This window comes from Coregonus lavaretus (assembly GCF_964263955.1).
Source record: "Coregonus lavaretus genome assembly, chromosome: 15".
Taxonomy (NCBI): Eukaryota; Metazoa; Chordata; class Actinopteri; order Salmoniformes; family Salmonidae; genus Coregonus; species Coregonus lavaretus.
The window spans coordinates 31428349-31455324 of record NC_140002.1 but is presented as its reverse complement, the minus strand read 5'-3'; the positions used below and the strand labels follow the sequence as shown (position 1 = coordinate 31455324).

At 42.1% G+C, this 26976-nt stretch overlaps 1 protein-coding gene and 1 long non-coding RNA gene across 2 annotated transcripts; one reads left to right on the top strand and one right to left on the bottom strand.

The window, feature by feature from the left end:
* Positions 1–136: 136 nt before the first annotated feature.
* On the bottom strand, positions 137–22375 carry LOC311143108 (cGMP-dependent 3',5'-cyclic phosphodiesterase-like; the record flags this gene model as incomplete). The annotated part of the gene is made up of 29 exons (XM_084178908.1): positions 137–1295; positions 1461–1567; positions 1690–1728; positions 2121–2233; positions 2361–2460; positions 2561–2635; positions 2798–2845; positions 8501–8588; positions 8686–8879; positions 8974–9096; positions 9216–9293; positions 10239–10351; positions 10519–10693; positions 10818–10899; positions 10991–11054; positions 11143–11182; positions 11366–11477; positions 11606–11736; positions 11874–11942; positions 12046–12087; positions 12191–12265; positions 12372–12424; positions 12574–12727; positions 12848–12907; positions 13008–13063; positions 13464–13573; positions 17123–17214; positions 20452–20541; positions 22367–22375. The coding sequence occupies 29 exons, from the start codon at positions 22373–22375 to the stop codon at positions 1040–1042; spliced, it is 2748 nt and encodes a 915-aa protein (XP_084035034.1). The 3' UTR covers positions 137–1039.
* A 2667-nt stretch (positions 22376–25042) lies between these two features.
* On the top strand, positions 25043–25879 carry LOC311142132. The gene is made up of 3 exons (XR_014614271.1): positions 25043–25125; positions 25662–25680; positions 25833–25879. It is a non-coding gene; the product is annotated as an uncharacterized lncRNA (long non-coding RNA).
* Positions 25880–26976: the final 1097 nt, after the last annotated feature.

The window sequence follows — 26976 nt, the reverse complement described above, 5'->3', positions numbered from 1 at the left end:
GGTTAGCGCCCCCTGCCGCCATTACTGGCTATTACATGTAGCCCACCCTTATCATCATCATTATCAACAGCAACATGCTTCTTATGTGGAGAGAAGGTGAAGATGAGGATTGAAAAAGGACACGTACTCAAGACATTGTGTGCAAAATATTTTACAATGTGCACAACTATTAATTAAGAACAAATATAAATATCCAGTGCATGATGTTAACATGTAGATTCAGAATTCACAGAATTATCTCCATTTTTTGGTATTTGGAAATAGGAAAATGCAAACATACATACTGTACAGTACATCAACATAATAACTGAATATAGCTGTTCCAAAAACAAAATGCATATAGACCCTATGCCATTTGTACATGTCACATATTCAAAAAGCAATGTCCAAAGGGGGAGATAATCAACCCCAGATTTAGACAAAACCCTGAAAACAACATTTGGGGTTATACAGGCAAAACAGGGAATCCCCCAAAGTGGTGGTAAAGCCAATTTACCCATTTACATGTTAAGAAAAATCTGTGTGCTATCAACTTGTACATTTATAACTTTAAAAAAGATACAGTTTTACAGTATTATGCATTCCAATCACTAACATTGTTATATACACAATACCACAAAGTATATATTATCAATCCAGCAATCTCACATTGAAGGCAATTTAGACAAAGTAAGGCAAGCTTGTAACATTCTGTTTATAATGTACATGTTTTGACCTGGTAACCCTCAATACCTGCCTGTAAAGATTCACACAAAGTTCAAATATCATTGTGAGAAACTTAAGGCAAAGGATTTTTGTTGTTGTTGAAAAATAAGTTCAAAGCCTGCAGTATTCTCTTCTCCAATTATGTGTAATCAATCCTCTCCCCCTGCTGTCTGCATTGTGTTTTTCTATACCTGCTGCAATGTGACACACTCTAATTATCATTTAGATTTCTGTACACAAATCAGCCACAACACCACACGACAACCTGTAAAATAGGTGTATTTTCAGGTAATAAAATACTGATGATGTAGTTGTTAGTTTGTCTTGCTGTGTCCTAGGACTGGGCCGGAGGGCTACCATTGGTCTCATCGTCCCTTCCCTGCTCTGTCTGTCCATCCTGTTCTCCCTGTTCCGTCTGTCCATTCTGCTCGTCCTGTAGCTGCTCAAACTCTGCATCTAGGTAGTCCAGAGAATCGTTTCCCGGCCACCCCTTAATGTTGAGCTTGTGAGAGACCCTGCCCCACTGTTCTCTATTGCTGGCCACGGTGTCATACAGCTCTGCCGACCTGGGGAACAGGTCCTGGAGGAGTCTGCAGGAGAAGGGAGCAAAGCCGGGAGGAAAGTATAGTCAGACACAAGCTAAGGAGGGTCCACTAATATGTAATATACAACACACAACAGTTCTTATTGTCTGAGATAACAATTACACCCCTCATCTCCCAGATATGGGGGTTAGGGATCAGTCAGAGACTCACTTGTAGATGGGCATGGCTATGTGCTCCATGAAGCCAGTCTGCAGCTCTGGGATGTAGGCCTTCTCCCTGTCCATCATCTCACTGGGACGGTTCCCCATAGCCTTCTCCTGCAGCCACAAGCACAGGGACACACACACACAGGAAATTGTTCATGTTCATGTACTACATGGAGACAGAGAACAATATGATGCATACAATGTTTGGCATTCATAAAAAATTGCATACATACCAGATCTCCTTGAGAAAAGAATTCCTTGTAAATGAGTCCCTGTAACAAAAACAGACATGAGTTTCATGTGAACATACTGCATGGAGGCCTATGCCATTTTACTAAGAACAATCAAATGGATCTAAATGCAATAAAGAAGGTGGGAACACAGTTGGTTTAGGGGCGGCAGGTAGCCTCAAGGTTAGAGCGTTGGGCCAGTAACCGAAAGGTTTCTGTTTCAACTCCCGGAGCCGACAAGGTGAAAATAAAAATATATCGCTGTGCCCTTGAGCAAGACTAATTGCTCCAGGGGTGTGACCCTACGGGTGTCTCAGGGGGAGTTGGGATATGCAACAAAAAAAAACATTTCACACTTGTGTATAAAAGGAAAAATATAAGCACCCCCAAATTATTATTATTATTAGAGGAGTCAGATCTGAGTGGGTTCTTACTGCGATCTTCCAGGTGGTCTTCCAGTCCTTGGTCTGGTCAGAGAGGTCACAGGAGGTCATGATCAGGCACAGTAGCAGGTTATGGTGCTGAGGGTCTTTGGTGTTGTAGCCCACTGGAAGACACAACAGACAGAAGGATTCTAAATAGAAATGGAAGAGCTGTAGAAGCTAATAACTACCTACCTACCTACCGCTTATAAGACACACAGACAGGATGTATGGGGAGGGGGGGTGACTTACCAACTGCCATTTTCTGCAGATCCTTCAGGATCCGCAGGTGATGAGCCAAGTCTGTGGCCAGGATGATGTCCCTCATCAGGTCAAGCATCCTCTGGTAGTCCTGGCAACCAAAAGACAACACAGAAACATTCAAAATAGTACAAAACCAACTAGAAACCTCATGAGAAAAGAGGAATGTCCTTACATTGCCTTTGTCTTACTTTTCTGGAGAACTTCTCAAAGATATTGCAGCCCTGGGTGTTGAGGATGGCGATTGCCTGAGCAAAGTGGTGTCTCTGGAAATGAAAACCAATAGTCAGTGGTGAGGCTGCAATTACATTTCATATCCACTAGAGGATAGCAAAGACCCAGTGCGCAATCAACTCATGTTTTTACCTTTTCCCTTCAGATGAGGGACACGCATAATACATTTCTGTTTCATGAAACTTTGTGTTTACCTCCAGCACAGATCCCTCAGAACTATACAGGCCAGCCAACACAGATTTCTGGAGAAGAGAAGAGAAACAGATAGTTTTTGTAATGCATGCTTCAGTGGCAGTTTGTGTGATTCCAGTAAGCAAAATATATTTTAGGTTCTGAATGAAAGGTGAAAAGACCGTCTTTTCCGGACGTTTAAATTACATACTTTACGGACGTTTAAAATACATATTTTCCGGACGTTTAAAATACGTATTTTCTGGAAGTTAAAAATAGAAAATACGTAATTTACAGATGTTGAAAATACATATTTCTTGGTAATTGATTCTATGGCTAAATGTAAAGGGCAACTCCGCCACTTTTAACATTTGGGTTGTTATTATTAAGTATTTAGTGATGTCCTACATAGTGTGTATTATTATGATTTCATGTCTATTGACTGTTTATTGATGAGCAAAACTGTAAATTGCTTCTCTGTGAAGTTTTCAAGTAGAATCTCTGAGATGACTAATCAAATAAATTATGGATAGTCCTTTTCAGCTATCTATATAACCTGTCTGTAGTTTTCTGATCATATTGGAACTCCCTGCTATATATTGCTATGATTGTCTTCCTCCAAAAACCTATAGAATGATATTTATAGTCAGTTTACTCCAATAATGTTATGTTGTTCAAGGCTCAAACTCCCATGACTCCATTTGGCAAAACCACTCCCACCATCACAGACGAAGTTGCAGCTCTGGCCATTGCGTCCTTTCCAAATAACCTATATTTTCGTAGTGAATTACTTGTAAACTTTTTATTAGTTCCAATAGCTCTACAGTGTTGTTGGATGGTTGATTGAAACATCGCTAAGGCTGTATTTGGCTGTTAATGTTGAAAACATTTCAGATGCAGCAGGGTTAGCTACTTTACGTAGCTAGCTAGCATTGCTAATGTTAGCACCAAAGATACAGGCTTTAAACATGAGAGACTAGGATCCTGTAGTGATTTGCCTATACATTTCATAATAAATGCTGTGTAATAAATGTTGTGTTCTAACAGGCCTACGTGTTGTTTGAACTGTTGTTTAAGACAGTCATTAAGATTAAACTTGGCTATTATTGTTGCAAACACTATTATTTTGGGTGTAGCAGTCGGGCTAGCTAGCATGCGATCTGGAGGCACAATATGGAGGGTGTGATGCAATTGCGGAGCCTCCGAAGGCTTGCGGAGGCCAAATCGAGCTCTGTACCGCATCACCGTGCACCTCCCAAATGTTGTAACAATTACATGATTGGTTGAAGGTAGGTGGGGGCGGTACATCCTGTATAAATACAAACTCACTTCCTGACAACTTCCTTGGAGAGTACCGGGCGACACAGAGCGTAATGAGTGACGGTGGATGGTGGTTGGAAGAGCGCACTTATTTCAAATGGAAAAGCGTCGTGGTAGCTATTGATAAAGAAGAACATCAAGACGCGCTCTGTGGGATGCACTGTTGAGCGCTACATCCCGAGGGGTTTGTGCTGATTGCCAGTTAAATGGCGTCCCTTGAGAAGGCAAGAACAAGATGTATGTCAGCAGAAGTGCAGTATTATCATAAGGAGACGTATACTTGGAATACGGAGGAGGAATGGAGGGAAAAAGAGAGGCAGAGGAGGTCTAAGAGAGCGAGGGAGGAATAGGGTGAGATTGAGTTGGTAAAAAATGGCGGGGAAAAGGGAGATGGTTTGTTAAAGAAGAATGGTAGAAAGTATAAGCAGAGTGAGCTGAAGACAGGAGGAGAAATGGAAGTGAATGAGGGTGAAGTATCGGAGGTGGTAGGTGTGGTGAAGTTCTTGGAGCCTGAGGTTACACGAGGGTCAGGATAAAGATGAGTCTGTGACAGTAGGAATGAAGTTTTTGGAAAAGGTGGAACCTTGTCTTTTGGCTGATCCATTTGTGGTTTCAGGGTGGGTGAAAACAGAGTTGGGTGCTGTGGAATCGGTGAGGGTAACAATAATTGTTTGTGTTTCTGCTCATCAGAGGGAGCAGGTGTCCGCGTTAAACTAATGGTGGCAAGAGATTACTGGGGTAGCAGTAAATGTAAAAGTTGACCAACTGAAGGGGAAGATTCCCGGTGTTTGTGATGCTCGTCGTTTGGTGCGACACAGACAGGGTGGCATGAGTGGTGAAACAGAAGAGTCGTTGTCTGTTCCTTTGAGTTTTGATGTTGAGTCTTTGCCCGACAAAGTGATGTTAGTATATATAAGTTATCTTGTAAGAGCTTTTGTGCCGAATACATTACGTTGTTACAGGTGTCAAACTTATGGGCATGTGGCAGCAGTGTGTAGGAGGGAGGTTCCTAGGTGTGAGAAGTCTGCAGAAGGGCATGAGACAAAGGAATGTGTAGCATTGGGGAAAGTAGTGGTATCTGTTAATTGTAGGGGTGCCCATGGGGATGGGGATCAGAAATGTCCCGTGCGAGAGAGGCAGGTTGAGGTTTCCAGGGTTAGAATAGTGCAGAAGTTGTCATATGCTGAGGCAGTGAAGAAAGTAGAGGAAGATGGGTCAAGGGGGAGGGATCCTGAGAGGAGTGGTGTGAGTAGTACAGAGGGATAGGCCAACAAGTGATATATGTTTCAGTAAGATTGGATTTTTAGCATTTATAGCAATGGTTACCAACTGTACTGCAGGGATGGAACGGAAGTTGCAGAAAATTGAGGTTGTAGTGGCAGCAGCAGAGAGGTATTTGGGTGTGCGAGACTTGACATCAGAAGAGTTACAGGGTGTGTTAAGTGGTGGTGTCCCATCCTTTCAGGTTGTTGGCCTGGGTAGGACTAAATAGATTTAAATAGTGGAGTAGGGTGGTGTTATTTTATTATTTTTATTTTATTTTTTATTTTTTTGTGAGTGTAGTGTTAGATGGTAGGATATTTATTTTATTTTTTCAAGCAAAGTATAAGGGAGTTCTCCAGTCTAGTAGGTGGCGGTAATGCAACATTTATTGGATGCCAACCGCTGTTAAACCTCATTGAAGAAGAAGACAACTTCCTTGTCAACAAACATGGAGAACTTTGACGAAAGGCTATCAGAACAAGTTCACAAATAAAAAACATCTTTATGATACCTCATGTAAGGAATTTCAAAGACACAAAAATTAGTTTGAAATCCTGGAAAGAGATCGGGGAGGTAATGGGTTAGAGGTCAATGGAATGCAGACCATGGGGGATAGAAGGATGCTGGATTGGCGCACATTTAACCAGTCTGATCTAACAAAGTGGATATTTGTCAAATCCATCATGATTAATGTATTGTAACAGGCCCACAATGTGGTTACTAAAATCTGATTTGGATATATTTGGCTATTTTCACTGCATAACATTTAGAAGTTGTCCCTTTTCAAGTTTAGAAAAAGTGACTGCTAAATGCTAACTCCCATTTGTATAAGCTGGTAACATGTAACATGGTAACATACAGAAATCGAATTTGGTAGTCAAAGTAGTTTTTAACCGTAATGCAGTTGATTGATGACGATGACATGAACATGTATTGGGGTTGACATCCATACAGGCATTATACTCCTATTCTTACCTCAACATAGTGTGATATACACATATAAACAATAGCCTAAATGTAGGATAACTTTAGGGGGCAATGGAGAGATTCGGAATGGAGATGCAGGTGGGAAAACAGTGCAGCCTTTTTACTTCATGCTATCTTGGCTGAGCTCCTATGTCAAGCACTGGGAAACGGACTACCAACATCTCAGAAGAGGTAAGGGCTTGTCTTTTCGTTTAACCTGTTGCTTGTAATTAGCTGGATGGCTATTGAGATTAGCCCTGAATCACTAGGAGTGGTGCGGTGCAGACCAATTTATTGGATGTGTATGAATGCTCTGACTTCTGCGGAGGTCGGCTTGACCATGCAGAGCCTTTTAGTCTGGGCTTGCTAGCCAGCTAAGCTAACTGCAGACTGGGCGAAGCATTGCATCCTGGGAGGTCAAATGCACCCTGGGAATTCTAGTATACTGTAGACGAGGGCAATGCAGAAGCTTCAAAAATGACAGAAACAAGGAATCGTGCAGTATGACTAACAAAAACGATAAAACATCAAAATATGTATCAAATCTTACAGTAGTGCATATACACTGAGTGTACAAAACATTAGGAATACCTGCTCTTTCCATGACATAGACTGATCAGGTGAATCCAGGTGAAAGCTGTGATCCCTTATTGATGTCACCTGTTAAATCCACTTCAATCAGTGTAGATGAAGGGGAGGAAACAGGTTATAGAAGGATTTTTAAGCCTTGAGACAATTGAGACATGGAATGTATATGTGTGCCATTCAGAGGGTGAATGGGCAAGACAAAAGATTTAAGTGCCTTTGAACAGGGTATGGTAGTAGGTGCCAGGCGCACCGGTTTGAGTGTGTCAAGAACTGTAACGCTGCTGGGTTTTTCACGCTCAACAGTTTCCCATGAATGGTCCACCAACCGAAGGACATCCAGCCAACTTGACACAACTGTGGGAAGCATTTGAGTCAACATGTGCCAGCATCCCTGTGGAACACTTTCAACACCTTGTAGAGTCCATGCACCGACGAATTGAGGCTGTTCTGAGGGCAAAAGGGGGTGCAATTCAATATTAGAAAGGTGTTCCTAATGTTTTGTACACTCAGTGTATACAGGTACTTACAGCATAATAACTGGTTATAAAGTGGTGGAATTGTCCTTTAAACTGCAAATACATTCTCAATGAAGTATGCATTATATCACAATAATAATGTTTAAATCAATTTAATATAGGAAAGAGGAGCCAACTGAAGATTGCAACATATAATATTTATTATTGCTCCTATCTGTCACATGCACTTATGTTAAAACTGGCAGCGATGATGTTCAAAGTAGTCCAAGCTACAGAATAAACCAACAGACCACTTCAAATACAATACAATTCTCAGTAACGGTTACAGAAAAATATTTGTCTTACTATGGCTGTGATATGTTGTTGTTTATCTACCTTAGTTGAATGCATTGACTGTAAGTCGCTCTGGATAAGCGCGTCTGATGAATGAAGCCCCCAAATAAGTACAAATGTGGTCGGTCCAGACCAGACCAAATCTGAACCAATCATAGACATCTAGGCTATGTTTCACAAGTTTGAACAGCATAGTACAGTACGGCACAGTTCAGTACAGAAGAGCACAGTAGAGTATGGTACAGTGCAGTTTAATTCAGTAGAATAGAGTACAGTACAGTAGAGTACAGTACAGTTTAGTAGAGTAGAGTACATTAGAGTAAAGTAGGGTACAATACAGTACATTATACTGTACTATACTGTCCTGTACTGTACTGAGTTATACTTAACTTTTCCTTAATTTACTGTACTCTACTGTACTGTACTGTGCTGTCCTAACTTGTGAAACATATATATCAATGATTGGTTCAGACCGGACCAAATCTATGTTTGGGCCAAATATAGGCCCGTCAGGACTGGACATTTGCGGATGTTGAAATCAAGGCCAGTCCGGCCCGGACCAAATCTGAACCAAACGTAGACGTCTATGATAGGTTCATATTTGGTCCGGTCCGGACGTTGAAATCAAGGCCGGTCCGGACCGCACCAAAAAAAGACGGTTGGTCCGGACAGGACCAAAAAAATACATCCAAAAGACATCGGCGTCGTTCCGTGCTTAGTGGGATATAGAAAGGTTACATACAGCATAAGTCTGTGTGTTTGTGGTATGTGGGATCTTACCGATGCCACCTGGAAGGAGTTGTTGGTCCCTCTGTGGTCCAAGTCATGACACATGCAGGACACAAAAAGAGCAAACATCTCGATGTCCCTGAAAGAGGACGCTGCAGTGTGAGTTGAAGTGTTCATGAGGGTGTTTCACTTTACCGTAACAAAGTTTTAAAATGCATTTCTCTGTGTGTTCTTACTCTAGGTAGTTGGAGAGCTCCAGGTTCTTGCAGAGGAGGTAGCAGAAATGAGAGACTGAGAATGCGTGCATCCAGTTGTGATATGGAGGATCCCTGTAGCCTCTCTTCACCATTAGACAGAACCTGGCCAGCGTGTGAATGTGAATCTTGTAGGTGTTGATGAAGCCCATGTCCTCAAACATGCTGATCACAGCCTAAAAAAAGGAGGCATGATTGAGAGACATGAGAAAACAGAAATAATAAACACTACCAGTGTCTTTCTCCAAGATTGTGTGTTGATTGTCTCACTGTGGGTGTGCAGTCGTCTGACAGGGAGCGAGGTGTGTAGGTGAAGCTGGAGAAGCTGGGGTGGATTTCCCCTACAGGCTGGATGCCCACAGTCAGTAGCCGGGTCACTTCCTCGTCTGACACCTGAGAGACAGGGTCAAAGGTCAGGACATTAACTGCCAAAAATAACAATGACTGGATCTGCATTCATAGATTGAAGAGATCAGTTGAATAGGTTGAAGTGCTCTGATTGGATGCTTTACCATCATGTGGTACTTCATCATCTCATTGGCCAGCTGACTCCTAAACTGTGCTTCATCGACCCTCTTATATAGGAGGGACTGAGGAGGAACAGAAATGATGACAAATTAGTGTTAATCAATTTATCAATATCCACACCAAGGACGATAACTATAACGATATATATATATTTTATTGTTCTAATTCAAGTGAACAGGAGCGTTCACAGTACAACCACAACTACAAAAAGAGTGGAGAACGATTACAAGAGCTATCGTTCGGATCACTTTCAGAGCGATTCTTTTCCCTGTCCCTCTGATGATAAAACATTGACAACCAATCGAAAAAGCATTGTATTGAAGCATTCTTGGTTCTAGGTGCGCGATGCTGCTCGGAGAAGAGAGAAGGCTGAGCGCATGGTAAGCTTGCCTGAATAACTGGGCATGTGTGAGCATATTGGTGGCAACATTAATTATAGGACGACTTGGGAGAATGATGATCCACGACAAACAGCGCATGAGAAGGCCATATTTTCTGATTGGTAGGCCTATCTGTTAATGCCGATACATCCTGAGTCTGACAAAACACTCACTATGACTGGCCTGCTAATATGTCTTTCTGGACCTAGTAAACTGTTGAGAATAGACCAATAACTAATCCAAATGGTTGCATAATCAATAACATTATGTAAAAGGTGTGCAGGCTAAACAGCGTTTGTTGTTGAATTGCTACATTTAAAAATGAGTTTCTATATTACTTTTCATTACATGTACATTAAAGCAATGAATGGTCTGTGTTACCACCTTATTACTAGGCCTACAGCGTGCAGAAGGATGCGTTAATCAGCTGATTGACAGGTGTACTTCAGAACGATAAACTGTCTGCTGGTGTGGATGCTCGCCAGCGTTTATAGTTATGTATAATTTATCGTTATAGTTATCGTCCTTGGTTTGGATGGCCCTTTACTCTATAAAAAAACCCAGATGTCAGGTAATAATCAGTTATAAGGTCTATAGGATAAGCAAATGGGATGCCTGTGCACTCACATGAGTGATGCTGATGCCACAGTATATGGAGAAAGCTGTGGCCAAGTCCTCATCCAGGTGGGTGAACCATGGTCCATTAGTCTTGTTGACCAGCTCAGCCACGCCAATCACTTCTGAAATGACAGAGAGAGAGAGAGGGATAACAGAGAGAGAGGGAAAAAGAGAGAGCGAGAGATGTGAGATATACAATTATCAGTAGATAGATCAGAAATAGGGAGGAGGGAAAATGGAGAGAGAAAGAAAGAAAAACAGGCAGAAAAAAAGAGAGACAGAGACAGACCTCCGTGTTCGTCCTTTATGGGGAAGCAGAGGATGTTGCGTGTTCTGAAGCCTGTGCTGTCGTCCACGGCACGGTAGAAGAGAGGGTGGGAGTAGGCATCTGTGATGTTGAGGATCTTCCCTGTGGTGGCCACATGGCCTGCTATGCCTTGGTCAGCAGGGATACGCAGCTCTGTCTGAGACGAGAAGAAAGAGGCCATTACACTCTGGAAATAACAGCCATATACAATACCATTTTGTCTAAACTAAAAGTCTGTGGATTAGGGCTTTGGTGGGAGTGAGTTTAGGATGACGACCTACCTCCTCATCGATAACCACTCCTCCATTAAACACCTTGGCAACCAGTTCATGACTGACACTGTCCAACAGGAACACAGAACAACTGGAGGAGAGATAGAAGGGTCATATTAATCAATGTTACTAACGCTTTTGTTACCATCCTTGTGATAGCCTTATGGTAATACAGTACTTACATTTCTGCACTGGTGAGACTCCTGGCTTCTGCAATAATCTCTTTCAGCAGGACTGATACATCATCTGGAGACAGAAATAAATAACTGTTGTTTTAACGGCTGACACTGATGCCTCACTGTGCCACTAAAATTAGGTTAATTATGATACGTACCCAAATGTGTGAAGAGGTTTTTGGCGACCTGAAGCAGTGCCTATATGAACCCAAACAGACACAGGTAACAGTTGAGAAGACTAGAAGTGTATTTGTGGCCTAGATAAAGATTCTCACCAAGTTAGGGATTGTGATGGACAAAGGTCAGTCACGCAGAGCAAGGCTAGCACAGTACAGTATTGGCTCAGTGGTCAATGAGTGCAGTCAGGTAGCGTCTCCTTACCTGACATTCATACTTGAGTCTCTGTTCCTTCTGGAAGGCCAGTGTGCTGGTCAGTACTGAGGATGTGTAGCGGAAACAGTGCTGCACTATGTGTTCATCCACCTCTGTGTGTCTGAAGGATGACAAACACACATACAATATTTTACAGTAAGACACAGACATATGCAGCTACCCATGCACACACGCATACACCCACAGGCAGCCGTATGCACGCTTACGCTAACACACATAGCTCTATACCTGTCTGCTCCTTTTTTGTTGAAGGCACAGGCGAGGGCCACAACCTTGGTGGTGGCCCGACACTCAACAGGAACACACAGCATAGAGAGAACTTCAAATCCCAGAGTGCTGTTCAGCTGCTGGTGTTCCTCCTACATTATTAGCCCAGAGAAGAAGGGAAAGGGGCAGAGATGTAGAGAACACGAGCATCAAACACATCCAAACCTACTACTTATTGTAAGACTACAAAACACTACAATACTGATCAGGAACATTTCAGTGTTCTTACTGGAGTGACGTCTTGCAGGGAGATGCTCTTCCTCTTCTGCACAGCCTGACCAAGGTGGCCAAATGTCAACTGGACCCCAGACAGATAGACAGGGTCAGGCAGAGTAAGGGGCAGCAGCAGGGACACAGGTGGTAATGTCAGAGGGATAGAAGGGCTGTGTTGTGTAACTTACTGGGAAACTGATCTCCGCCTTCAGAACCTTGTCTCCAACTACCTGAGGAATAACAAAGACATCTAACAAACTTGTCTTTGTTTGTTTATTTTTGCAACTTTTGCTTCATTTTAGATGATTGCATATTGTGTGTGTGTATGTGTACCTGACAGAACAGCTGTTGGTTATTCTCTGATACCAGAAGTAAACAGCAGCACAATGACTGAGTCTGCTCCTCCAGCTGTGAAAACAACAATACAACCGATTCAGTCAAACAGTCACTGTGTATCAATCAAACGATCAACCAGCTCTGATCATTCACAGTTTATTTATGGTTCTGGACTCACATAACGGATGACTTTAAGTTGGAGGGAGGCAGCGTCCAGGTCATACAACTCTCCTATAGTAAGGAGTGAAAGAAGCAACATAAAGTGATTACTTTATATTACTTTATAATATATTCTTATCTACTATTATCCAATACACTCAACATTGATGTGTCTACAGACAGCAAAATACAGATGTACGTCTCCCATCCCACTATCATACCACAAAGCCTCAGGATCTGATGGTCCAGTGCACTGTAGTCCACATCAGTTGTTGTCCTCTTGTTCAGGGATAGACATGGTGTCCTGTTGACCTCTGACCCCTGGGTGAGCCTTTGACCCTGCAGAGCCTGGACTCTCTTACAGGCTACGGTGACCTGTGAGGCACAATCAGAGTTGTACCAGCAAATGTCAGCTGCATTCAGAGCAGGCCTGTTGTCCCAGAATGTGATCCCATGAAAGGACCGGTGGGTCTGGAGAAGGCACTTCATACTCACGTGTTTCTCCAGGACATCAAGGCTTTGTTCCTGAGCTATAGTGGGCAGTGTACAGCAAACCTTTTAGAATAGAGAAGACAGAGGTACAGTCATAAGAATGAAGTATTATCTTTCACACTGCAAGGCAGAGAGGTGAGATGGTTATGTGGAGCATGCTCACCAAGAGGAGGGCGGTAGCTACGCCTTGGTCCCCATCCAGGATTGGAATGATCATCACTGGGGTGGAGGTGGAGAAGATGGAGAGAAAATTAAAGACAAATTAGGGGGTGGAGAGGAGGGAAGTATTAGCCTGGAGGAGGACTGTGCACTGTTTTGAACTCTCCTTGAACTCTCTCAAATCGTTTCGAGTATAGTTGCTGTTGTTCACCCAGTAATACACACAGATACTGACACTGGGCGGCATGTAGCCTAGAGGTTAGCGCATTGGACCAGTAACAGAAAGCTCGCTAGTTCGAATCCCCAAGGTGAACAAATCTGTAGATGTGCCCTTGAGTTAGGCACTTCACCCGTTGGCAGACCCTGGCCGTGATCCCCCTCTCAGGGGGAGTTGGGATACGCAAAAATATTATTTCCAATTCAAATGTGTGAAATAGGACAATTATAAGCAAAAACACACCTCTTTTGTCCTGCTGCAGTGGCTCTGTTAGTCTCTCTCTCTGTTGCTCCTGCAGCTCTGAGGAAGGAAGACCCTCACACTGTACTCTCCTCTGCTGGACAACCACATCCCTGAGAGAGACAGAGATTTGATTGATTGGTCACACTTTATTTGGATAGTCCGGATTTTCCATCTGTAGATGCCCTACAGATGGCCATTCTATCAGTACACTATCTGTTGATAAGCGACTGCTTGCTAATGTTACGGTTAGGGTTAGGTTTAGAATAAGGGTTAGGGTAAGGGTTACGGCTAGGGTTAGGGTTAAGTTTAGGGTTAGGATAAGGGTTAAGGTTAGGGTTAGAGCTAGGGTTAGGGTAAGTAGGTACAGTGAGGGAAAAATGTATTTGATCCCCTGCTGATTTTGTACGTTTGCCCACTGACAAAGAAATGATCAGTCAAACATTTTAATGGTAGGTGTATTTTAACAGTGAGAGACAGAATAACAACAAAAAAATCCAGAAAAACGCATGTCAAAAATGTTATAAATTGATTTGCATTTTAATGAGGGAAATAAGCATTTGACCCCTCTGCAAAACATGACTTAGTACTTGGTGGCAAAACCCTTGTTGGCAATCACAGAGGTCAGACGTTTCTTGTAGTTGGCCACCAGGTTTGCACACATCTCAGGAGGGATTTTGTCCCACTCCTCTTTGCAGATCTTCTCCAAGTCATTAAGGTTTCGAGGCTGACGTTTGGCAACTCGAACCTTCAGCTCCCTCCACATATTTTCTATTTTCTGGCTAGGCCACTCCAGGACCTTAATGTGCTTCTTCTTGAGCCACTCCTTTGTTGCCTTGGCCGTGTATTTTGGGTCATTGTCAAGATGGAATACCCATCCACGACCCATTTTCAATGCCCTGGCTGAGGGAAGGAGGTTCTCACCCAAGATTTGACGGTACATGGCCCCGTCCATCGTCCCTTTGATGCGGTGAAGTTGTCCTGTCCCCTTAGCAGAAAAACACCCCCAAAGCATAATGTTTCCACCTCCATGTTTGACGTGGGGATGGTGTTCTTGGGGTCATAGGCAGCATTCCTCCTCCTCCAAACACGGCGAGTTGAGTTGATGCCAAAGAGCTCCATTCTGGTCTCATCTGACCACAACACTTTCACCTAGTTCTCCTCTGAATCATTCAGATGTTCATTGGCAAACTTCAGATGGGCATGTATATGTGCTTTCTTGAGCAGGGGGACCTTGCGGGCGCTGCAGGATTTCAGTCCTTCACGGCGTAGTGTGTTACCAATTGTTTTCTTGGTGACTATGGTCCCAGCTGCCTTGAGATCATTGACAAGATCCTCCCGTGTAGTTCTGGGCTGATTCCTCACCATTCTCATGATCATTGCAACTCCACGAGGTGAGATCTTGCATGGAGCCCCAGGCCGAGGGAGATGGACATTTATTTTGTGTTTCTTCCATTTGCGAATAATCACACCAACTGTTGTCACCTTCTCACCAAGCTGCTTGGCGATGGTCTTGTAGCCCATTCCAGCCTTGTGTAGGTCTACAATCATGTCCCTGACATCCTTGGAGAGCTCTTTGGTCTTGGCCATGGTGGAGAGTTTGGAATCTGATTGATTGATTGCTTCTGTGGACAGGTGTCTTTTATACGGGTAACAAACTGAGATTAGGAGCACTCCCTTTAAGAGTGTGCTCCTAATCTCAGCTCGTTACCTGTATAAAAGACACCTGGGAGCCAGAAATCTTTCTGATTGAGAGGGGGTCAAATACTTATTTCCCTCATTAAAATGCAAATCAATTTATAACATTTTTGACATGCATTTTTCAGGATTCTTTTGTTGTTATTCTGTCTCTCACTGTTCAAATAAACCTACCATTAAAATTATAGACTGATAATTTCTTTGTCAGTGGGCAAACGTACAAAATCAGCAGGGGATCAAATACTTTTTTCCCTCACTGTAGTTAGTTAGTTGAAATCTTATTGATAGTCTGTAGAGCAGCTACAGATGGACTATCCAAATAAAGTATTACCGATTTATTTAAAGGGTAGGAAGCATGGGTTTTTACTCACCAAAGTAATAACTCAGTGTGGTCAAAGACTTAGTAACTTAGTTGTAGTCATTAACTGGTTACCTATAACTACATTTTTACATATTTATTAACTTATTTCCGGATATGTTCGGAACTACCCACAATGCACTATTTTTCAACGTCATATGGAGAACCGGTGCTACCTAGCTAGTTCCAGCTGGCTAACGTTAGCTACTAGCCATGCTAGCATGTAATTACATTCCAAACCAAGTGTTGGCGCTTGTGAGCTACTATGTACATCCATGCAGAAGAAACCATATAAATGAATGCGAAAAACTGCATCTGCTCTTCTCCTGTGCGTTTGGTAGTGGTAGTCGAGCGAGCTAGTAAGTGTTGTAGTATTTTTCCTTTGTCTGTAGCTAGTGTTAGTTTTCATTTCAGACCCAACAGCTTTTTTTAAAGCTCAACCCAACAGCTTTTTTAGAAGCTAAATATGCCAAGTAGTGTGTTGTTGCTGGGTGCAGTAATACCCACAAGGACAGGGTTACAACTCCTTTGTGGCCCAAAAACAAGAAACTAGCTTTGAAGTGGGACTAGTTTGTCCGGTTGAAGCGAGTGGATTGGAGTAAGGGAACCGCGGGCACATCTACTGTATGCGGTACTCATTTCACCCCGGAGGATTTTGATGGCTATAACCAGTGGAAGACAGGATTCGGAATGAGACTCCGACTGAAACCAGGTGCTGTGCCGAGCATGAATGTGAAGCCTGCAACCTGTTCCCTACTGACCTTCCGGTACATCGCGAGTGTCAGCAATGATGGAGATAAACCAGGTAAGTTCAATGTGGTAAACCTCTAATATAGCTACACTTTATGGCTAACTTAACTAGCTATGTATTTGTACAAATTATACTGTATTTATCTATCATCTAGCTAACATTTCTAGATTGTTATATCTAGCTAGCTAACATTTATTATAAGGTTACTACCTGTATACTAATAACGTTACAAGAAAAGCTACACTGCCTGCAATGTTTTTGACCAGCTAACTTAGCTAATGTGTCATAGCCTGTCTCTCTGCTAGCTAGCAAGCTTATCTAGCTTGTCAACTTGTGACTGTGTTCCAAAAACATGTCGACACATTGCTGGGATTGAGACATGGGAGCCAGCTTGCCTAGTTAGCTAAAGTCAGCTAAAGTTATTTTTGACGATGGTCCTGTTGGTCAATTTGTCCACCGAAAGTTGTGCGCCAAAAATTGTCCACCAAATTTTGTCAATATCATTGCATTGCATACCAAAAGTTGTCTGCCAAAATTGTCCGCAAAATTAGTACGACAAAAGTTGGTTGGCTAGCTAGCTAGGTCAATTGGTAAGCTAGCTAGCTAATTCACTTTTAGCCAGTTAGGTAACAACCTAAGCCATCTAGATAATATAACATATTAATAGAGATATTCGTTATATTATATAATATTGCTTGTATGATGTGATAAATGATAGGTAGTCTTTATAAAAAACATTACGCATTAGGCTGATATATTACATTACAAACAATGTCACTTGAGGGAAAATGAAGACTAAATTATGACTGTCTGAAGTACAGGTCAACTGGGCACCACATCAGCTTTGCCTATTACCTGAGTCTCCCCTTCTTCTGTAGCTCATGAGGTGGTTCTTCACACCACAAGCGTCCTGTCTCTGCATCTAATAGATAGATGTATACACTGTCCTATAACAGAGACAGGGGGGGGGGGGAGCCTGTTAATGAGGAGGGTAAAAACCACATACGCTCCGCTCCATATGTATTTTTGGACAGTAAAGCTATATTTTTTTATTTGGCTCTATACTTCGGCATTCTAATTTAAGATATAATGTTTCATATTAGGCGACAGTACAGAATGTCAGCTTTTGTTTTAGGGTATTTTCATACATTTCTGTTTTGAAAGCACTTTATGTCTCTAGTCCCCCCTATAATTATTTGGACAAATTCACTTATAGTGTATTACGTTTAGTCAAAAGTTTGTATTTAGTCCCATATTCCTAGCACGCAATGACTACATCAAGCTTGTGACTCTACAAACTTGTTGGATGCATTTGCGGTTTGTTTTGGCTGTGTTTTGGATTACGTTTTGCCCAATAGGAACTGAATGGTGAATAATGTCTTGTGCCATTTTGGAGTCACTTTTATTGTAAGTAAGAATAAAAGATGTTTCTGAACACTTCTACATTCATGTGGATGCTACCATGAGTATGGATAATCATGAATGGGTCATCAATAATGTCTCCTGAGTGGCGCAGTGGTCTAAGGCGCTGCATCGCAGTGCTAACTGTGCCACTAGAGATCCTGGTTCGAATCCAGGCTCTGTCGCAGCCGGCCGCAACCGGGAGACTCATGGGCGGCGCACAATTGGCCCAGCGTCGCCCAGGGTAGGGGAGGGAATGGCCGGCAGGGATGTAGCTCAGTTGATAGAGCATGGCGTTTGCAACGCCAGGGTTGTGGGTTCGATTCCCACGGGGGGCCAGTATAAAAAAAAAAATATATATATATATATGTATTCACTAACTGTAAGTCACTCTGGATAAGAGCGTCTGCTAAATGACGTAAATGTAAATTAGTGAGAAAAAGATTACAGAGGCACAAAGATCATACCCCCCCAAAAATGCTAACCTCCCCTGTTAGTGGTAATGGTGAGAGGTTAGCATGATTTGTTGAAGTCTCTGTAATATTCTCACTCATCATTATTCACAATTCATTCTTAATCATGGCATTATATGATTAATTTAGTGTTCAGAAACATCTTATCTACTCACTCAGTTCCTATTGGGCAAAACATAAGCCAAAACCTACCGCAAATGCGGCCAACAAGTTTGTAGAGCCACAAGCTTGATGTAGTCATTGTGTTAAAGGAATATGGGAACAAATACTAAACTTTTGATACCCTGTAAGGGAATTTTTCCAAATACTTATGACATGGGGGGACTAGATGCATAAAGTGCTTTCCTTTCTAAACAGTAAAACAGATATATGAACATACCCTCAAATAAAGGTGACATTCTGTACTGTTGCCTGAAATTAAAATTTTTATTTCAATTCCAAAATGCTGGTGTATAGAGCCAAAATAAAATAAAAGTAGCTTCACTGTCCAAATATACAGTTGAAGTCGGAAGTTTACATACACTTAGGTTGGAGTCATTAAAACTTGTTTTTCAACCACTCCACAAATTTCTTTTTAACAAACTATAGTTTTGGCAAGTCGGTTAGGACATCTACTTTGTGCAAGACACAAGTCATTTTTCCAACAATTGTTTACAGACAGATTATTTCACTTATAATTCACTGTATCACAATTCCAGTGGGTCAGAAGTTTACATACATGAAGTTGACTGTGCCTTTAAACAGCTTGGAATATTCCAGAAAATTATGTCATGGATTTAGAAGCTTCTGATAGGCTAATTGACATCATTTGAGTCAATTGGAGGTGCACCTGTGGATGTATTTCAAGGCCTACATTCAAACACAGTGCCTCTTTGCTTGACATCATGGGAAAATCAAAAGAAATCAGCCAAGACCTCAGAAAAATAATTGTAGACCTCCACAAGTCTGGTTCATCCTTGGGAGCAATTTCCAATAGTATGCAAGTATAAACACCATGGGACCACGCAGCCGTCATACCGCTCAGGAAGGAGACGCGTTTAGAGATGAACATACTTTGGTGCGAAAAGTGCAAATCAATCCCAGAACAACAGCAAAGGACCTTGTGAAGATGCTGGAGGAAACAGGTACAAAAGTATCTATATCCACAGTAAAACAAGTCCTATATCGACATAACCTGAAAGGCCGCTCAGCAAGGAAGAAGCCACTGCTCCAAAACCGCCATAAAAAAGCCAGACTATGGTTTGCAACTGCACATGGGGACAAAGATCGTACTTTTTGGAGAAATGTCCTCTGGTCTGATGAAACAAAAATAGAACTGTTTGGCCATAATGACCATCGTTATGTTTGGAGGAAATAGGGGGGGCTTGCAAGCCGAAGAACACCATCCCAACCGTGAAGCACAGGGGTGGCAGCATCATGCTGTTGGGGTGCTTTGCTGCAGGGGGGACTGGTGCACTTCACAAAATAGATGGCATCATGAGGAAGGAAAATTATGTGGATATATTGAAGCAACATCTCAAGACATCAGTCAGCAAGTTAAAGCTTGGTCGCAAATGGGTCTTCCAAATGGACAATGACCCCAAGCATACTTCCAAAGTTGTGACAAAATGGCTTAAGGACAACAAAGTGAAGGTATTGGAGTGGCCATCACAAAGCCCTCAATCCTATAGAAAAAGCGTGTGCGAGCAAGGAGGCCTACAAACCTTCTCAGTTACACCAGCTCTGTCAGGAGGAATGGGCCAAAATTCACACAACTTATTGTGGGAAGCTTGTGGAAGGTTACCCAAAACGTTGGACCCAAGTTAAACAATTTAAAGGCAATGCTACCAAATACTAATTGAGTGTATGTAAACTTCTGACCCACTGGGAATGTGATGAAAGAAATAAAAGCTTAAATAAATAATTCTCTCTACTATTATTCTGACATTCCACATTCTTAAAATAAAGTGGTGATCCTCACTGACCTAAAACAGGGAATTTTTATTAGGATTCAATGTCAGGAATTGTGAAAAACTGAGTTTAAATGTATTTGGCTAAGGTGTATGTAAACTTCCGACTTCAACTGTATATGGAGGGGAGTGTATGTATACTTTAAGGCCAAGCAGGAGAAAATATGGTTGGAATTTCTATTACATTTATTTCATTATTTGGTCAAACATGTACAAGTGGATGGTCTTTGGTCTGTTTTGTGTCATTCAATTGGTTTCCAGTTTCTCTGTAAGCCCTACCACAGGGAGAATACAGTATGGTGGTGGATAGGATGGACACAGACTTTAGATACAAATCATGACGGAGACAGTAGACACACACCACTTCAGAGAGGACAGCCTGGAGAGCCTTTCTGATGGCATCCTGCAGGGAAGAGGAGTCTGTGACTGAGGCCAGTCGGAGCAATGCATCCTGGGAAATAAAGTAAAGGGAAATAATCATTAATATCATGGTGACTTTGCTGCACAGAGGAGAAGAAGGAGCAGGAATGGGTTCTGGATGTTACTCACACAGAACTGCCTCTCCAGCAGCTCATATTCACTGGAGACACATGCACTGTAGAATACAGCCAGACCGACCGGTGACACATACAAAACACTCACTATTACAGCAATCAATGCAAAATCTTAGGACATATCTCTAAGGATGTAGCTTGGTCAATTCTCTAACTGTCAAACTGTGAATGGCAACCAAACACCCAGCCTCCAAAAACTGTAAGTCAAAATATACATTTTTGTCTTTTAGCAGAAACTCTTATCCAGAGCGACTTACAGGAGCAATTAGGGTTAAGTGCCTTGCTCAAGGGCACATCGACACATTTTTCACAGAGTCAGCTCGGGGATTTTAACCAGCGACCATTCGGTTACTGACCCAACACTCTTAACCGCTAGGCTACCTGTCCCCCAAATGACAGTAAGTTACAGTCATAACCCAAATTATTGGATCGCTTGATAAAGATTAGCAAAAAAGACTATATAAAATAAATAATACAAATACTGAGCTACACTGAGTGTACAAAACATTAAGAACACCTGCACTTTCCATGACATAGACTTACCAGCTGAATCCAGACGTGAAAGTTATGATCCCTTATTGATGTCACTTGTTAAATCTACTTCATTTAGTGTAGATGAAGGGGAGGAGACAGGTTAAAGAAGGATTTTTAAGCCTTGAGACAACTGAGACATGGATTGTGTATGTGTGTCATTCAGAGGGTGAATGGGCAAGACAAAAAATGTAAGTGCTTTTGAACAGGGAATGGTAGTAGGTGCCAGGCACACCGGTTTGAGTGTGTCAAGAACTGTAACGCTGCTGGGTTTTTCACGCTCAACAGTTTCCCATGAATGGTCCACCAACCGAAGGACATCCAGCCAACTTGAAACAACTGTGGGAAGCATTAGAGTCAACATGGGCCAGCATCCCTGTGGAATGCTTTCGACACCTTGTGGAGTCCATTGCCCCAGCAAATTGAGGCTGTTCTGAGTGCAAAAGGGGGGGGGACTAAATATTAGGAAAGTGTTTGTAATTTTTTGTATACTCAGTGTATATTGTAGGCTCAATTTTTTTTGGAAAAATTACATTATTTTATACTAATACAATTGTTCAGAGAAGTAAATTAAAAAATCAAAAAAAGATAAGTGTCAAAATTATTGGCACCTCTAACGATTCTTTTAAATAAAATAAAGCAACATTTCATCTGCATTAACATTTTATGTTTTTAAATTAATCTCTGTATTGTGGCCTTGTATGGGTTCCTGTTTCACTGGGGTACAATAATGAGGTAACACACATGTGAGTCTCCTGAGTGGCACAGTGGTCTAAGGCACTGCATCGCAGTGCTAACTGTGCCACTAGATTCGAATCCAGGCTCTGTCGCAGCCGGCCGCGACCGGGAGACTCATGGGCGGCGCACAATTGGCCCAGCGTCGTCCAGGGTAGGGGAGGGAATGGCCGGCAGGGATGTAGCTCAGTTGATAGAGCATGGCGTTTGCAACGCCAGGGTTGTGGGTTCGATTCCCACGGGGGGCCAGTATAAAAAAAAAATGTATTCACTAACTGTAAGTCGCTCTGGATAAGAGCGTCTGCTAAATGACGTAAATGTAAAATCCATTTGTCATCCATCACCATGGGGAAAAGCAAAGAACTCACAAATGAAAAGAGACAAATGGTTGTTGACTTTACAAAGAATTACAGAACTTGGTCACATCCTGTGGTCACCAAATTTATAATTCCTTACCACCTCCATGCCAATCAATATGCTATTTGGAAGGGTTTCCATTAAAAAAAACTTTATTGAGAGCAACCAACAAATGCAAACACCAGAGCGATATCCTACAAAGCAAGTTAGATCTCAGGGTTTTCTAAAACTAACCAGCTTCAGTTAGCTTCCCATTCCAGCTCAGGCTTCATCCGTACTACGGTGTATATTGCTCGACCGCCTGCCGCTAACTCTAGCAGGCTTGTAACTGCGCGTGCATGTCGCACATGGCTAGTCGAATGCCAAAATCTTCGTTGAGACAATGCTGAAACATCAATCCATGGGCCACATTTTAATTTGTGACGAAATCAAAATGAATGACAAGTTGTCTTACAAATTCAGCAGGCTAAGGTGTGAAATAGGCTTTTAGAAGTGCCGACTTTATTTTATTACTCATCGTTAATGCCATATTTTGCTTTGGTGTGCTTATCAATGCACAAGCACCTTTTTTCCCCACTCCTATCGTTATGTTTTCTTTATTAAGTCATACAAAAGTGTTACATTATTTGAAGTTTAAAATGCATTCTGTCATTACTAAAAACATTTGATTAATAAAATATTTAATCAGTCATCTTCCTCAAATGATGGGGATGATGACACAATCTTTGCAAGAGGGAGGGAATCTGATTTCATTGGTCCTCAACTCTCGGCTCAGGTGAGCCACTTTCGTATGACCGGTTATTCCGAGTTGAACCCAGAGTTGACCAAAATTACCTTGCTAATTCCTTAAACCTGCTTCGGAGGACACCCCTCTGGAGTTTGCTAAACGGCATTGGCACTTGGATTGGAACCGGGCGCTATGGTCAGATGAGACGAAAATAAAGCTCTTTGGCCACGCAAACCAGTGGTGGGTTTGAAAGAAGGATGCATATCAGAAAATAACCTCATACCTACTGTAAAATATGGTGGTGGATCTTTGATGTTATGGGGCTTTTTTGCTCTTGTTAAGGTTAACGGCATCATGAACTCTACCATGTACCAGGACATTTTAGCCAAAAACCTTGTTGCCTCTGCCAGGAGGCTGAAACTTGGTCGCAAGTGGATTTTCTAGCAAGACAATGACCCCAAGCACACATCAAAATCCACAAAGAAACCACAATATCAACATCTTGCAATAGCCATCTCAGTCTCCAGACATGAACCCCATTGAAAATCTGTGGTTTGAATTGAAGGGGGCAGTCCATAAGCGCAGAATGAAGGATATCAAGGATCTGGAAAGACTCTGTACGTAGGAATGGTCTAAGATCCCTCCCAATGATTTCTTCAATCTTATAAAACATTATAGAAAAAGTTAAAGTGCCGCTATCCTCGCAAGGGGAGGATGCACAAAGTATTGAAAACAGGGGTGCCAATAATTTTGACACACATCTTTTTGAGATTTTATTTTATTACTTGTTGAACTAAATATTTTTCTCTGAGCAATTGTATTAGTATAATATAATATAATTTTGTTTGAGCATACCATATAGCTCAGTATTTGTATTACCGTATTTATAGTCTTTTTTGCTATCTTTATGCCAATAATTTATGTTGTAGCTGTATGTTCCCTTTCATTGCATTACCAAAGAACATGTGGCTTTATTCGTGCCTTCATAATTTTGCACAATTAAAACTGAAGCTGGTTTTAATATTGTTTCATAGCTGTATATTTCAGTAATGTTGACAACACTTTAATGTTCACACGCATAGTGAATGCCCTGGAGAGGGTGCCTGTTTTATACTGCATGATTGTTCATTGATGCAGTTCATAAACCTTGGACTTGTATCAGCTCTCTGGGCCAGAAGAATATGGAACACCAAGAATGATTAACATTTATGGTGAAGTGATGATTCGTTTCAATCTTCCACACATACCTACACACCACAGGAGGCTGCTGAGGGGAGAACGGCTCATAATAATGGCTGTAATGGACTAAATGGAATGGTATCAAACACATAGAAACTGTGTTTGATGTGCTGGATACCATTCCATTAATTCCGTTCCAGCCATTACTATGAGCCCGTCCTCCCCAATAAAGGTGCCACCGGCCGCCTGTGGTACACACATACTTGTCACACAGCCTTCACTTGCCTTAGAGTCAAAGTTACAAATAGGTCTGGAGCAACAGCTTCATCATACACAATGATCCTCCTTAATCCCAGAAACCAGAGTAGGGTTGCAAATGGAGAGTATAATACTGGAAAGTTTCTAAGTTTACCAATAAATTACAAGTATTTTGGTAACTTTCAAGGTTTTTATTTTATTTTATCAGATGACATCTAGTGGCCTTTTTGGGTACTTCAGATTATCACAGGTGTCTGTAATTATCTCTGGCCCTCTGTGTGGCCTCATCACATGTTAAATATATAAAATATTCTGTCCCCAATTTGTGTGTCTCCTACACAAATCGACAGATAGCTAACAACTCTAATAATAATGAAGATCCAGGAGGCAGGAATACCATTTGGGTTCTTTAGTAAGGATAATTGTAAAACTGCAATACAAAAAAATTGAAAATATGCATCACAAAATGTTCTGCATCCATTCACATCAAGCAAACACAAAGGCATAAAAATAATACATTAGAAATACACCAATGAATAGCATGACTCCATTAATTTACCATCCCGAGCTAACAAGGAATAGGGCCTAGCTAATTTTCCCCAAACATCGGACACCCCCTAACCTCGGACACTCTCTAGCGGTTGGAGGACTGAATCACCTCGAGCTCAACATTTAAATGGACTGAAAAATAACGGTAAGTTTTGTGACTAACGACACCCTTTTAGCTAGCTGACCACCGATTTTCAGTGCAATTTATGTAAGTTAAGTTAGGTTTTGAGAGTTTTCAAAAACGTTATATGTACACATTTTGTGGAACACGCTGCATATTGTAAAATTCGACTGCGCGACACACCACACCTAATTTAATATCCAACTTTTTACCTCTGAAATATAGCTAACGGATTTTCTAATGTTGCTATCTTAGTTGCTAAATGTTGATAGAACTGCTAAGTAAGCAAAAAGGAAAGAAATTGTAAGTGTTAGATAATACATATCACGAAAACAGCTGCATGTTGTCAAGCTTTACCGTATCAAAATTTGAGTCCTCTGACGGAGGCATTTTGCACAATCTGCAAAAATGTATTTGGAACTTTGAACCATGAACTTTTTGACACCTATCACTGTTGGCTATGTTTCATCTTACAACAGCTACATAGAGGCAGTATTTAGTCAAATGGTACAATGTATGCATCAATATTACACTAATTGGGACACTCATTTTCATTACAGATAACATCAAACAAAAAACGTGGGTACACTTTCAGTTATTGTGAAAACTTTTATCACCTTTCAATGCCTTAGCTTTGAAATGTAAATGTTTATACATATTCAGATTTAGTTATCTTTCTAAAATGTGTATAGTATGCCAAGTTATTTAGCTACATGTATTTACCACCACAGCATGGAGAAAGTCAAGAGGAAGCAGTGGAGTGAGGTGGACATGTTCCATGCCATGGAGGACCGTGGGGCAGGGATGGTTATCCGCCAGGCTGCCAAGGTTAGGCATCTTTTGTTTTTAGGAGATTACCATGTGTATGTTAATTGTATCTTCTAGTAACAGTTTTCTTTTCTTATCTACCAAGGTGCATGGTGTACCTCGGCAGACCCTGGCGGACAGGCTGAGCGGCCGGGTGACCCATGGTTGTCGCAGTGGACCACCCACATTGCTTGCACCAGAGGATGAAAAGTCTCTGGTGCAGTACTGTATCTACTGCGCCAGCCATGGGTTCCCCTTCACCAGACAGAGGCTGATGAAATACCCCAACAAAATACGCAGGTATTTGGTGTTCTATGTGTTTATGTATGTAGATTGGTGGACTGACTGTTCTCAATGTGTGTGATGTAAATGTGGATGTGTATGGTGATGCCAAAACAAACATTTTCATCCTGGATGGACAATTATATATTCTATTCTATTGTAGGTTTCGGCATCCAGGGGAAACAATCCCACCACAATCCCACCAAGAGGTGGTGGGAAATGTCCAGGAGGAGGCACAAGAACCTAAGCATGAGGAGGCCGGACACCCTGGATAGGGGGAGAGCTGAGTGTGCCACACGTCCGACGATGGACACCTTCTTCACTTCTTATGAGAAGCACTTGGAGGAGAGTGGGTTGAGGGAGAAACCCAGACAAATCTATAACTGCGATGAGTCTGGGTTTCGTAGCGACCAGAGCAGGCACAAAGTGCTGGCTCCCCGGGGCGCAAAACACGTGTACCAGCAGGCTCCGGGGACCAAGGAGCACATCACAGTGCTGGCCTGCTTCAACGCAACTGGGGAGGACGTCCCCCCGTTTATCATCTACCCCAAGTGTTTCCCGTGGCCACTACACACTGGGAGGCCCCCCCCCCAAGTGTTGTATGGACGGTCAAGCAGTGGCTACATTGACGGGGACCTGTTCAGGAAGTGGTTTCAGCACTTCATTAAGCATGCAGTGAAAGAGCGCCCTCTCCTTCTCCTCTTCGATGGGCACAAGAGCCACATGGACCCGGAAGTGCTCGCAGCGGCACTGAGGGAAGGGGTTATACTTCTTTGTCTTCCACCA